This window comes from Tauraco erythrolophus, chromosome 28 (genome assembly GCF_009769465.1).
Source record: "Tauraco erythrolophus isolate bTauEry1 chromosome 28, bTauEry1.pri, whole genome shotgun sequence".
Classification (NCBI taxonomy): domain Eukaryota; kingdom Metazoa; phylum Chordata; class Aves; order Musophagiformes; family Musophagidae; genus Tauraco; species Tauraco erythrolophus.
Genome location: NC_141492.1, coordinates 503,735 through 517,595, shown reverse-complemented (window position 1 = coordinate 517,595; position 13,861 = coordinate 503,735). Strand labels below are relative to the sequence as shown.

The window sequence follows — 13,861 nt, the reverse complement described above, 5'->3', positions numbered from 1 at the left end:
AGAAAGCAAGTGTGTTAGTCCCTGCTGAGAAGGGACATGGGGGTAGAGGGGGAGAAACCAATGGGCAGGAAGTTTTCCAGTTCTGGAAGGGGAGTGTCAAGGCTCATTGCAAACATTGCCATCTCTTCACTTCCCCACCGGTACAGGGAGTTCTGGTAGCACAGCTCACGTCCAGGCTCCAAGACCCCAGGCAAAGCTCACCCATGTTCTTCTGGACCTTTCACAGCCCAGGGATTGCCAAGGTCTACTTGGAAAAAGCGAATGGCTGCTCCCGGTGCTGCTATCCCTTCACCCTCCAACAGCACGAGCAGAGCTGCCAGCAGCTGTTCGAGTGCAGTGAAGAGCCAGAAGGGATGGTTTGTCCCGTATAAGCACCCTAAAGCTCACAGATGGTGTTTATTAAGACTGCTAAACCAAAGCTGGCTCACTCTCCCTCCCTTGTGCTGTGGGAAGGAAGAGTGAAGTGACATCTTCCCATCTCAAAAGCAACAAAATTTTCTGGAGGACAATACTGCCTGTTCCTTTGCCTCTTTTCCCGCTCATTTGCATGGGACCACGTCCACAGCACAGGGACGTCTGCCTCCTTTTCACAAAAGGGCTGAGCTGGCTTTTACGTTACAGCCACACCGGCCAAGCACATGTTCTGCAGTTGAGCTGGACACAAGCGACCGGTGCAGGAACACGGCCGTCACCGCGCTCGCGTGATCCCCCCCGAGGCACCTCGGAGCAGCCTGGAGTGCCACAGCTACGCAGGGCACAGAAATGAAACCGCCTGGCAACGAACCCTTTAAGACAAAGGGGGAAGCCCCCATCAGCTGGGCAAGGCCCCTGACACACACAGCAGCATCTCCCGCTCAAGGCAGGCAAAGGCAACTGCCTCCGACACTCAGTTTTTAAGGCATATGGTGAGTCTTCCAGAACAAAGGCAGGATGAAAATCGGGCACACCATCATACCGAGAGACAGGGGATAACGAGGGACGGTTCTAGTTTCACAAAACCTCATCAGCTGCTGCAGCACAGGCTGCTCCAAGTTTAGATCAGTCCTCTCTACCTTCTAGTCAGGATGAGGAAGGAAAAAAATAATCTACCCTCGTCGGCAAAAAAGCAGATGCTAGTAGGAAGGTCTTTCGATAAAACTCACACTGAGATTTTCTTTTTCCAAAACTAAATGAAATTGCAGGGTATTTTTTCTTGTAAATTCGTATTTCCAGCAGGATGCTGAAGAGGACCGAGGGAGTGAAGGAAATGGTGTGAGTGGCTCACCAAGCTTATGGTGCAGCAGCATCTGCTTGTCCCACAGTTACAGGCTCAGCAACCAACTCGTACGTAGAAGGGATCAGCAGAGAGGCGATTCAAGCAACCCCTTCGTTCAGGTGCCTCAGGAAAAAAGGTGGACAAAAAGGTACAACAGGAGGCTCAGAAACAACTGGCTCCAAAATTCAACACAAATTCAGCGCTCTGAAGAACAGGGTGCTTTCAGACGGTGCTGCAGAGCCCTCCTGCTGAGGCTGAGCCGTGCACGAGCACGAGCAGAGGGACGAGGCTCTGCCACCTCTCCACTAGCGCCGGAGCAACATCCATCCTTGAGCAGGACAGTTCACCCGGCCACCGCATGGAGTGAATCACGGCCGAGGCGAGGCAAGGTCCAAAACTGACCAACAGAAGCAGGTGCATCAGTCTTCTGTTTCTGAGCCCCAGTACCCACCGCTGAAAGCAGCCATGTGTCCCTCACCGGCTGTGCTATCACACAGTTCCTGAAGGACTGCAACCCGTGGGAAGGACTCACATCGGAGAAGCTTATGGAGGACTGTCTCCTGTGGGAAGGGAGCTGGAGCAGGGAAAGAGTGTGAGGACTCCTCCCACTGAGGAGGAAGAAGCAGCAGAAACAACATGTGATGAACTGACCACAGCCCCCATTCCCTTGAACTGACCCCTTCCGATTCCCTTCACTATGAGGTGAAGCCTTCACAGCCCAGCACACAGCGCCATGGGTTAAATCTCTCAGGGATGTCAGGGATGTCCTGCCGTGTGCCTTCTCATTTCACACTTCTGCGGTCGTCAGACAGGACCAGGCCACAGTGGGCTGTGGCTGCATCCAGAACCACCTTCACTGCAGGAGAGATGGAGTCAATACATCAGGGCAGAGCTCGCCCCAGGAGAGATCTTTGCTGGGGCTGCGTGAGGAAGAAGAAAAAGGGTGCAAGCGATAGCTGGCAGACTGTGGCACGGGAAGCTGCACAAGGGAACAATGTCAGTGCAAGGAACAGAAAATGAAGCAGAGAGATGACATCGAGCAGAGGGGGAAGAGGATTGTCAGCAGAGCTCCAGGCTGAAGAAGTCCTCATGTCTCTCAAACATGGCCAGCACTGCTCACTGAGGACCAGGACTCTCCAGATTTGCCTGAAACTGGGGAATGCACCAAACGAACAAGAGGTCTGAGTGTTACACTTCCTCCTGGAAAGCGAGGGTTGGCAGAAGCATCCCTGGCCCCACCAGCATCACTGCGGGAGGGGAACTACCAAGAAGGGAGATGAAAGCAGGGAAGATGATTCAGCACCCTGAAAGACTAAACTTGAATTACCTTCTTCTATGGGCACTGCAGATCTTCTCCATGCTTTAAAAAAACACAAAGAAACAAAGAAAAACACAAATGAGAGGTAATCTGAACACACTTGTACGGGATTAGCTCAGGATACAGATACACCAGTGTAGCTGCACGTGTTCTGAATTGTTGCCATGTTTGTGAATGCCATCTCACAGTGGGTAGCTTCAAAACTTCAGTTTCTAGCTACATGAGAGGGCTCCATCCATTTTCTACAAACAGAATCATGCTGCCTGGTCTGAAAACTGAATGTTCTTCTTAGTCTAGAAGGATTACAAGGAATAGCTTAAAAACACATAGAAAAGGAAAAGACTGTTTCTGAAATTAGTTCAGTATTTGCTACCTCTCCCTTTCTCACAAGGAAAACCAAAACCAGGGCAGAGGTTCAAAACCCAGGTGAGAAAATGGCCCAACTGAAGTGTCTCCCCTGTAGGAAGGAGAACGATACTCACCAAGTTCTTCAGCTTGCTTCTCTGAAAAAGAAGGTAAAACAGCACAAATGGGTGTGGGATGTTGACTTGGGGATAACCTCTCCCATAACCGCCCGCAGGCGCAGGCAGCCGGGGTTCTGCCCACGCCTGGCAATGCAAAGCTCTCCCGCACCCCCAGCCTGGAGCTCTGCAGGTGACGGTGCAGCTGTCCCGCTCGGGTACGGGGCAGGGAAAGGTCTCGGGGAGGTCCCTCGCCTACAGGGGGACCTGTCGCAGGGCACTCGCCTCGCCTGTGCCACCACTGCAGTCGTCCATCCCCAACCCCAGACACCATCTGCAATGATCTGCAATTTTGTGATTCTCACCTTCACTCTCTCCTTTCCCCCCTCTCCCCCAACCACTTTTTGGTTCACTTCTTCACCCTTTAAAAGTGAAAGTGAAAAACACCACCCGATACAGACTCTGTAAAAAATCCTCCGTAAGGCAGAGAAGGAGACTCACCGATTTCTGCACCGCTGTCCCCTGGGCAACAGACAGAAACACACACGAGTCACTGTTGGCCACAGTCCCTCCCTGGGCCCAGCTGGAGGACCCCAGAGGCAGGAGAGGCTGTGCTGAACGGGGCAGATGTGCTGATTTGTGCCGTGATTGCAAGGATGCTCACGCCTCCTGAGGGACGGACCGGTATTTATTTTGCCCATCACTTATTTCCCCCTGCACTGGCACCAGTTTAGCAAGAGCTCATTTTTAATAGCCAAAGGACTATTTCTTGGCAATTCTCTAAACTACAGGCAAGCAAGCAAACAAAAATATGTGCCCTCCCAAAGTGTTTTTGCTGTTTGTTTTTTTTTTAATTTGGTAATTGAACAATCCACATTTTTATAAGAAAATTCTCAACAGCTTAGGTTTCCATAATCTCTCCCTAAAACCCAAAAGCTTTTCAGTACTATTTCACTACTGAAATTAAAAGGAGAGTATTAAAAAGCATTGAGAGCCACTGAGGGAAAAAATCCCAATGACTTTTCAGAGCGAATTATCACATTGACAGGGGGTCAGCGGAGGGGAAATTAAAGTATCTGCCTACAAGGATCATTCAGACAGAATGGGAGGATGGATAAAAAGGTCTGAAAGTTTCTGTAGAGGGTTTCACCAGGAAGGCGGGGAGCGAGACTTACGCAGTGCTGCCTCTTGCGTCGCTGAAAAGACAGACCAGAACAGAGCATCACCACCAGAACAGAGCATCACCACCAAAGCCGATTCCTTTTCCCCCCCGAGACAGTCGTTGGGCTGGGCAGGAGGCTGAAATTGCTCACGATAGAAAAGCTTCAGCCCAGGAGCGCCTCAAGACCTCCCTTCTCCAGGCTCTTGGAGATCTTGCCCACCCTCCGTGAACCCACCATGGCCAGAGGCCAGTGCTGTGTCACTGCAGACCTGAGCAAGGGCTCCAGCTCCAGGGCAGCGGTGAAGGGGCAGGTTTGCCTCGACAAGGGAGGCGCATGGGCTTAAGTTTCACCTTCAGTGCCACCCAACCATCCTGCCTCGGTGGTGTTCTAGTGCTGAGACAAAGCTGAGGCTCCTGCACAATGCAATGTCCTACCCCAAAGCTTCCTCCAGCTTTGGGAGGGACCTTGAGAGCCCTTTGAGAAGCAAAGCGCACTGTTGGTACAACATCTGTTCACACTTCCTTTGGGTTTGCAAGATTTTCCTTAAAATTACAACATCATTTCATAATTTCATCATTTCAGAAATTAATTTCACAATTTTCTATAGCCACCAACCCAACCATTTCCTTCCCCCATGTCCCTGAGAAATGTGCCCCGTGAATTCTTCCATTTGAGGGAATTCTCCAATTGCTGGAAAACAGAGAGTAAAGCTTACCTATTTTTTTCTCCTGCTTTCCTATGAAGGCAAGAAAGAAATGTAAATCATTTAGAAAATCATCCCTTGCTGATGGTTAAAGCACCGCAGGAGTGACAGCCACTCCAAGGCAGAAAGGCCGCGGGGTCTGGAAGCGCTGCGGTGCCTGCACGGCCCACCGGCTCCATCGCCGTTTGGCAGAAAGAGAGGATTTCCGTTTTCTTTATTCCTCGGGATCATTCACCCCCCGAGGGGCCTTTCAGAGCAAAGGAATCCCTGCCAGGCCCCCAGAGTGCCAAGGGGTTTTTGCAGGGCCAGGCAAATCCTTGCTCCGTTTCTGCGGGCAGAAGCCACCCTCAGCTGGGGCAGAGGCACAGTGGCTCCCGCTGCTCCAGTGCCCCCTTCCTTCTTTGCTGGCCTTTTGGTTGGAGAAACAGCCTTTCTTTCCTGGCCAGAAATTAAATCCCTGCCTCTTTAAGTTCCCTGGCACTATGCGTGTGTCTGAGACACCGAGACAAAACTCGGGCATCATCTGGCATTTCCCAAACCCCCGTGTTGTCAAACCCAGAGGGGTGAATAGGGCAGCCCCCTCCCCCAAACGCCGCACCAGAGCGATACTTTTACTTTTAATTTGAAGTAGATAAACTGCGATAACGAGGAGAGCGACCACAGCGACCAGGACCACAGCAAAGGCGGTCATCCAAGGGTGGGCGTTCTGGAAAAAGGGATCTGGAAAATAAAACATAGGCAACAAGTGCAACACTCCAGTACAGAGCAGTATCACCAGGAGAAAGGTACGGCCCCCCCCAGGCAAATAAAGTCTCCTAAAATGTTCATTCCTGAACTAAAAAAGGAACAGGATGCAGCTGAAAAGCACGTGATACTGGGATGCAGTTTGGTGTTCAATTGGTCCAGTTCACCACCGCATCTCTGTTCTGGTATATTCCCCGGCCCAAATCAATCGTCCAGTAAAAAAAGATCTTTTCTGTGTGACACGACGATTGATTTCTCATGCCAAACCAGCAGAACAGGATTTCACAGCAGGTGAGACTAAGGGCACGGGCTGGTTTCTCTTTCTGTTCGGCTCCAGGGTCGTGCACGTCTGTATTTAACCCAGGTGCCTACAGCAGCTCTGCTGCAGTGGGGGTTGTCTTTGTCCCCCCGCAGACCCGCACTTCCAGACACAGCTGGTGAATTTCGGCAGCGCGGCTGCACAAACGCTGCCCAAAGCCGCCCCTGTTTGCACACGCAGCGTGCAAAACACGCCCGAGGCACCGAGCACAGCCTGCACAACGCGCTCTCCGAGCGCAGCTCCGTCGGGAACGGGAACAGGGCGCTGCCCGCGGCCGCTGCTCACCTGATATGTACAAAGCTGATGCCCGTTCGTGGCCGTGCCGGGCATGTCGGACCGAGCAGGAGAGCTGCTGGCTCACGCCTCTGCTGAGGATTATGCTGCTTTCCGCTGCAAAGAGGCCGCGCTCGTCCTGGGTAACGCGTTCCGAGAGGGATGGGAGATGCCGCCCGCGGGGATCCTGCCACAGCACCTGGGGCTGCGGGTACCAGCCGGCCGAGCGACAGCCCACCCGGATACCCCCGTCCTGGTAGCGTTCGAGCGCGATGAGCGGGGCAGAGCCGCCGGCTGCGGGAGAACAGAGACCCTTGGGTGATCCTGCGGGATGCCGGGAATCGGGGGAATGAGGTGGCCCCGCCATTCCTTTCCCTGACAAGAAGGGATGAGCTTCGACACAGACAAATCCCAGGGGGTTTTAAGACAAATGTCACCTGGATTCAGGACAAATCTTGCAGTCGGTTTCACATAACTCAAAGATCTGCTCTGGGGGCTGCTACTGCAGCAACATCACCTGCAGGCCTGGGCAGTAAAATGGACAAGCACGACCCAAGACACTCGGACTGTATTGCCCAATGCCAAAGTTTTTCTTACACCCACTTGTATGAAGAAAACAATCTCAAGAGCACTTTGGAAGCAGGCAGCATATCTCACGAGCTCCTTACGGCTGCTTGGTGGGCAATTTTACCTCTTAGAGACATTCTTAGTATTTTCAACCATGGGACTTAACAAAACCCTGTTTCCAAAGCAACCACCTGAAATTGCTGCTGGGAAGGACAGGGAAGAAGAGCACTGGCTACGAGCAAGTAAATTAGAGGTACCAGGGACATGGGCTACAGACCTGTCACCTTCAGCTCCACCACAGCCTCGTCGTAATCGGAGCCATGTTGAACAAAGCAGGTGAAACTCCCTCCGTCAGCCGGTTCAACACGGAAAATTTTCAAGTCCACAGTGCCCTTGGCGAGGCCCTCCTTCAGCAGCTCGGTGCGCCCGCGGTATTGAAGCATTTGATCCTTGTACTGGTCCTGGCCCTCCTTGTAGCCATGTACAAAGGGCAAGAGATGTTCCCGAAAGCAGATCACCTCCGTGTCCTGCGCGCTCTGCTCTGGGGAGAAGCGGCAGGGCAACACCACGTCCTCGCCCACGGCCACGGTGATGGGGCCGGGGGGTCCCGTCACGCTGAACGGAGCTGGGAGGAAGAAGAAATAACTGTGAGTTTGCTGTGGCGACTGAGCTCGGAAAACCAGCGGATGCTGCTCCACGCGGTTCGTGTGCTGCTGGGCTGTGCCATCGCGTTGGGAGTGTAACCGCACTGGAGGAGACACGGCATTGAGGGGAGGGTTGGGAGAGGGACCCCTGCCATGCTGCACGGGGAGTGGGCTGGGGCCAGGACACCCCCCCATTGCTCTGCTTCCTTGTCCTGAGCTGCTGTGAAAGTTCTTCAAATCCCTAAAAGACCGTTTGTCCTCAAGGGGACAAGTGCTGCCCGTGCTGCTCAGGGTGGGAGAAAGCAGGACAATGAAGGAAGGAAGGAAGTGGCCAGAAGGTTTCTGGGTGGTTGGCTGGAGAAAGCAGACAACTTGGTACAAATAAAACACAAATATCCTTAGCTATTTGCACCTATTACAAAAGAAAATAACACATTTAGGTGGTCAGAGCATCTTTGGAAATTTTTTAAAAAGACTTATTAATAAACTGGCCACTCAACTCACAGGGAAAGTGGTTTCTGGTTGAAGGAAAACAGAAACAAATGAACTTTTTTTTGGCAAGGTAACTTTGAGTCAACTGTTGTGCTGCACCGTTTTACCAGGGCTGCCTTGAAGAAGCTGCTTCAGGTCAGCAATCTACAGAAGAAGAGCCCAGAACATTTTTAAAGTATTTTTCTGTTGTTTTTTCCCTTTATTGAATTGGTTCTGCAAAGAGTCCAGCGCACCCTGGACACAGCCCAGTAAAGTGATGACATGCTGGGAACATGCTGGGAACATGCTGGGAACATGCTGGGAAAGTGGGGAGGGAAATGGCAGCAAGCTCCAATCAACTGCCGTGCCAGCTGATGACGTGTCGGCAGCCCAGCCAGCAACTCAACACCACACAGCCGCTCGCTCACCCTCCCCACCCCGGGAACGGGAAAGAGAAGTAAAGGGGAAACGGGAAGGAGACTCGTGAGTTAAGAACAATTTTAGACTATAAAATATGAATATATATGTATAATGATACTAACATCTACAAACGAGTGATGCCCAGTGTAATTGCTCACCACCCAGTGACCAACGCCTGTCCCAGTTAACCATCCCGAAACAGGTAAGTCCCGACACCACAATCCCGGACGAGCGAGAGGCCCGAAAAGAGAGCGAGAGCGAGATGGCACTGTGAGAGCCCTCAGAAGAGCCAGAGCCCTCTTCCCGGTCAACCCCCATCTGTACGCTGGGCATGACGTTGCATGATATGGAATACTCCCTTGGCCAATTTGGCCCTCAATCCCAAGTCTAAGTTCAAATCGTAGAGGCAGTTGTGGACCCTTTGTCCCGGTGATGCCCCCCCAGCCTCTGATGCTCCTGCCCCCCGGCAAAACCACGGCAAGCTGAAAGGTCCCGGATGTCTCGGTACCAACTACAAACATCAGCGCACAGCAACGTTCTTCTCCGAACAAATCCCAGACTAACACCAAAACACAGAGCTCCTCCAGCTGCCAAAAAGAAGAACTAACTCTGTCCCAGCCAACACCAGGACACCAACCCATCTGCATCATCTCATCTCCAGCTGAGTTCAGCGAGGTTGTGCGAACGCCTGTGCTGACACGGCCGGAGGAACAACCCAGGATTCAGAGGGATGCCGGCTCTCTCGGAAGCGGACAAGGTTCACGGCAAAGGGCTCCGTGCTGTGCCGTTCACGGGCAGTAGCCGCGCTGGCAGACGGGAAGATGTTCAGGCTGTGAGCAACGCCGCAGGAATGAGCACGAACCAGGGGGATCCCTACCTGGCTGCAGCTCGTGAACTTGGAAAACTAAACCGTAAATGATAAACGCTGTCGGAGAGCAGCAGCGCTGGAAACTGGAGAGCATCGTCTTCACTGCTGCACAACCTGGAGATGGGAAAGGAGAGGGAAGGGGGAAAAGGGAAGAGAAACAAGGGAATACAGAAAAAAAAAATGCAGAATTCACTTTAAAAGGGATTTATTGCTGATTGCAGACCGTTTTTATAAAATCTAGGGAAAAGCCGCAGATGCCAAAGGTTGAAATCAATTTTCCTTCATCAGCCTGACTTGGCTTGATGCTTTACATACAAAGTGCCTGACTGGTATGAAAAGTTATAGGAATTTCCCATGGGGTAACAAAGGACAAGCTGCAACATCTCCTCTCATTCCATGAAAAAGTGGCAGTGGTTTTAATATGGAGCCCTTGCTTTTCTTATCCAGCCCTAAGAAAAAGATGGAAAGGTGCAGAACGAGAAGCAGAAACCCAACCTGAATGCGCGCGGCGCTGGGGCCGCACCTTCCTCCTCTGGGACAACCTTTGGACTCCGTTGGTAGCACGTCCCCTGTCCCCGCACCAAGGGCAGGAGGGGGCCTCAGAGCAGGGAAAGCAAAACACCCAAAGCCCTCGTTCAGCACCCAGCCAGGATGGGACCCGGCCCTGCTCCCAGCCCTCCCCAACCCCCCTCACCACCCGCTGACTCAGTCCCGGCTTTGTAACGAGCGGTGAAAACCAGGGCCAGTTTTGGCAGTCGGCAGAACGTGATTTCAAGCATCTTCCCGAGAGACCCCGCGTACCTGCAGGCCCCGAGCTCTGTGCCGGGCTCTGGGATGGGGCCGGAGCTGCTCAGCCGTCAGCCGGCGTGGCCGGAGGGCTCACCCTGACCCAGCGAATCACTTCCCTGTCTGAAAACGAAACGAACCCGTCACTCTGCCTCCCAGCCTGCCGCCCGTTTCCTCCTGCGCTGCTTCCGGTCAAAAATGAAACTTGCCGGGTGATTTGGGGGTTTCTGGCAATGCTTTTCTCCCGGAAACGCTCTTCTGGCAGCGCCCGCAGGCACGTCCCTGTGCAAACACCCCATGGCTGCGTCTGGCAGCACCTCCTGACGCAGGGATGCGCTGGGGTTTGTTCCCTTGCATGGTAAGGGGCAGCAGAGGAGCTTTAAAACGTTGGTCACGGGGGGGACACGCGTCCCGTAGGCCCAAACCAGCTGGCAAGTGCCAGTCACTGCTGAGTGTGCATCACCCACCGCGGAACCGAGGCCAGGGCTGCACGGACCGAGAGAGGAAACATCTCGCCCCGAGGCAGGTGGAGGAGACGGGAAGAACAGCCCAAGTACAAAGTCAGGGAGAGTCGGCAGGAACTGGGGGGAGGGGACGGGATGAGGGGAAAGGGGATCAGGATGAGGGAGGGACAAGCTGCGGCGCTGCGGGTGCAGCGGGTGCAGAGCCGCTTGTCGGGGCGCAGAGCCGGGAGGGGACGGGAACGGGCGGCGCTTTGCGCGTCCCGGGAAGCGCCCTGCGCTCGGCTGGGATGGAGTTAATGTTCCCGGGAAGCTGGAAGGGACGCACCTGCGACAGCGGACCCAGACCAGCGGGGGGAGATGTAGGCGACACGGTGTGACGTCATGCTGAGGCTACATATGGCGGGAGGCAGCCGCGGGAGGGGCATCGCCGCGGGAGAGCGGGCTGGGGTCGGGCTGCGGGCGGGGAGCGATCGCATCGCTCCGAGCTGCTCCTGTGCGCGGCGGAGTTGGGATTATCCCTTCGCTCTCTGTGCTGCCCAGTTAAACTGTCCTTGTCCCGACCCACGAGTTTTCCTTTCCTTTTCTTCCCATTCTGCTCCCACCCCCGAGGGGAAGGAGCGAGCGGGCGGCCGCGGGGCGGGGGAGCCCGGAGACCGCGGCGGGAGGGAGGGAGGTGGCGGAGCCCGGCTGGGCACCCAGCGGCAGCGCAGGGTGGGAGCAGAGCCCAGCACTGGCTTCAAAACGGCTTCAAAGCGATTCTGGAGAGCAGCCCTGAGGAGAAGGACTCGGGGTGCTGGTGGATGAGAAGCTCAACATGAGCCGGCACCGTGCGCTGGCAGCCCAGAAAGCCACCCGTGTCCTGGGCTGCATCCAGAGCAGCGTGGGCAGCAGGGCGGGGGGGGGATTCTGCCCCTCTGCTCTGCTCTGGTGAGATCCCGCCTGGAATACTGTGTTCAGCTCTGGGGTCCCCAACATCAGAAGGACATGGAGCTGTTGGAGCGAGTTCAGAGGAAGCCACAAAGATGATCCAAGGGCTGGAGCACCTCTGCTCTGGAGACAGGCTGAGAGAGTTGGGGCTGTTCAGCCTGGAGAAGAGAAGGCTCCGGGGAGACCTTCCAGCACCTTCCAGTACCTAAAGGGGCTACAGGAAAGCTGGAGAGGGGCTTTGGACAAAGGTGTGTAGTGACAGGACACGGGGCAATGGCTTTGAACTGAAAGGGGTGTGGATACTAAAAGCTAGAAGCAGAAATTTTCCAGCTGCTGCAGCATCCTGTGAAAGTTCTTTTTCCCATGCAGGCTGGCTGAGAAACAGTTTGAGGTTTTTGCAAACTAAGACCTTATCTTGCACCTGTAGCTCGTTATGCAGTCTTGTTTATGGCACACTGGGAAAGTTGTTTTGAAATGGGTGTTGTAGCATTTAGCCAGTCACTCTGGGATGGTCAAGCGAGCAATTGCCTTGGCCATCCTTGTGAACCATGTTATATATACGGATTTGTAATTAATTAAACACTGCTGCTGCTGCTGCTGCTGCTGTTGGCGTTGGCATTGGCATTTTCTCCTGCACTCGAATTCTGTGTCGTTCTTCTCTCCGTCCCTGGCACGACAGCGACATTTGGTGATCCCGACGTGATACAACCGCAACTGAATTTAGAAGGTACGTGCATCCCCCCCCGAGGCTCCAGGCATGGAACTCTAGGCTGAAAAGATGGGGCAAAGCTCCGTGAAAGAAAGCACGATATTTTCTGCCTTCAAAAATGTGATAACGATCGTGGGAGCTGACATAAGTGATGAAGCTCTGTGAATTCCTAAATTGGGCAGCAGAACATGAGCTTGCAGCTGATCCGAACGCTGCCCTTAGCCCAGAAGCTTGGGAACTGTTAGGGGATAAGTTATTTCATGAGACCGTGTTTGGAGATAAGAGCGTCCTCGACCTGCTACGTACGTGGTGGTCGCTATACGGTAGAATGCGGAAGCGGACAGCAGGGAGAGAAGGAAAAGGATTACCGGGCTCTGACGGACCTGCGGGTGACGGCTCCGAAGGGGACGATGAGTTATTTGAGGGATCACTGACCCCGGACAGCACGGGCAGCATACCCGCCGCGTCTCCGCTGCCCTCGGGCACTGAGAGACTCGCGGGGCCTGCGCGGGGGTCCTGCCCCTCCCCGCGGGATTATGTTCCGCCTGAGTACCCCTCCCCAGTGGAACAGCTGGCAAAACTAACCGGGCAAAGCAAAGCGTTGGAGCGGCCCCCCCCTCCTCCTCCGCGCTACGGCCGCCCGTACAGCCGGCTGCTTCCGTTACTGCCGCGGGATCTGTCCTTCCTACGGCTCCGCCACTGCCGCAGCCAGGCACGGCAGCCGGGGTGCTACCGCACCCGGGAGGGGCAGGAGGTATCACGGCGGCGGCGGCTCCGGCGCCTTTGTGTCCCGCGCCAGCATCCGCGCGTTTCCCGGCGCAAATGGCGCAGACGCCGGTGGCGGATCTCTCGGCACACCAGCGTACGGCACTTTTGCGGGAAATACTACAGCAACTGGTGGCGCTGGCGGAGGCGGTGCGACAGGCACCGAGCGCGGCGCTGGCAGCCCCCCCGACGGCGGCCCCGGACGTGGCACCGAGCGCGGCACCAGCAGCCCCGACAGCGGCGCCTGCACGGACCGTGGTGCCGCCGCAAGCCGCAGCCCCCCATGCTGCATCGCCGTGCGCAGCTCCGCAACCGCCCGCAGCCTCCGCCGCCACACCGCCCGCTGGCCCGGCGCCTGTGCCCTGCCAGCCTTCCTCATCCGTGAGGCCCCACGATGCCAGCGGTGTCACTGCGGACCCCCTTACTACACTGTGGGAAACTGTGGCGGCGGTCAGACGCCGGCAACCAGTAACACAGCTGGCCCACAACCGTCCTTGGACGCTTCCAGAATGTAGTGTGACTGTGCGGCCTAAAAATTCAAAGCGGTTTTGGGAAGCAGTCAAGAGGCGGGCTCTGGAGGTTGGGGACTGGGATTAATAGAGAAAGTCGGGATGCCTAAAGATGAAAAGGGACCTGAGCGGGTTGTTATAGTGCCTCAAAGTGCTGTGCAGGTAGATCAAGGTGGTAGTGAGCCCACAGAGGGTATCATCCAAGCCTTTCCTGTGCAGAAAGCTCTTCCTGACTCAGGTCAGTCTGACCAACATGAAGTTTTCGCTTGGAAAGTGGTCCAAGATTTACAATCCAAAGTGGCACAATATGGGCTGGGGTCTCCTGAAGTCATGCAGATTATTAGAGTGCTGAATACTGACCTGCTCACTCCATTTGATATTCAGCATTTAGGTCAAGTATTATTTCAACCTGTACAATATTCAGTTTTTGAGGCCAATTGGAGAAGGATGGCTGAAAAAGCTGCAGCTGGGAATATGCAACTGCCTCCAACTGGT

The 13,861-nt window shown here is 54.6% G+C and overlaps 1 protein-coding gene across 1 annotated transcript; it reads right to left on the bottom strand.

Annotated features, from left to right (window-relative positions):
• Nucleotides 1-2,037: 2,037 nt before the first annotated feature.
• Nucleotides 2,038-10,881, bottom strand: LOC147526697 (butyrophilin subfamily 3 member A2-like). Its single transcript, XM_086627489.1, has 10 exons — nucleotides 10,782-10,881; nucleotides 9,216-9,320; nucleotides 7,081-7,428; nucleotides 6,249-6,530; nucleotides 5,516-5,620; nucleotides 4,913-4,933; nucleotides 4,210-4,230; nucleotides 3,536-3,556; nucleotides 3,056-3,076; nucleotides 2,038-2,111 (listed from the first exon to the last, which is right to left on the bottom strand). The coding sequence occupies exons 1-10, from the start codon at nucleotides 10,879-10,881 to the stop codon at nucleotides 2,038-2,040; spliced, it is 1,098 nt and encodes a 365-aa protein (XP_086483615.1).
• Nucleotides 10,882-13,861: the final 2,980 nt, after the last annotated feature.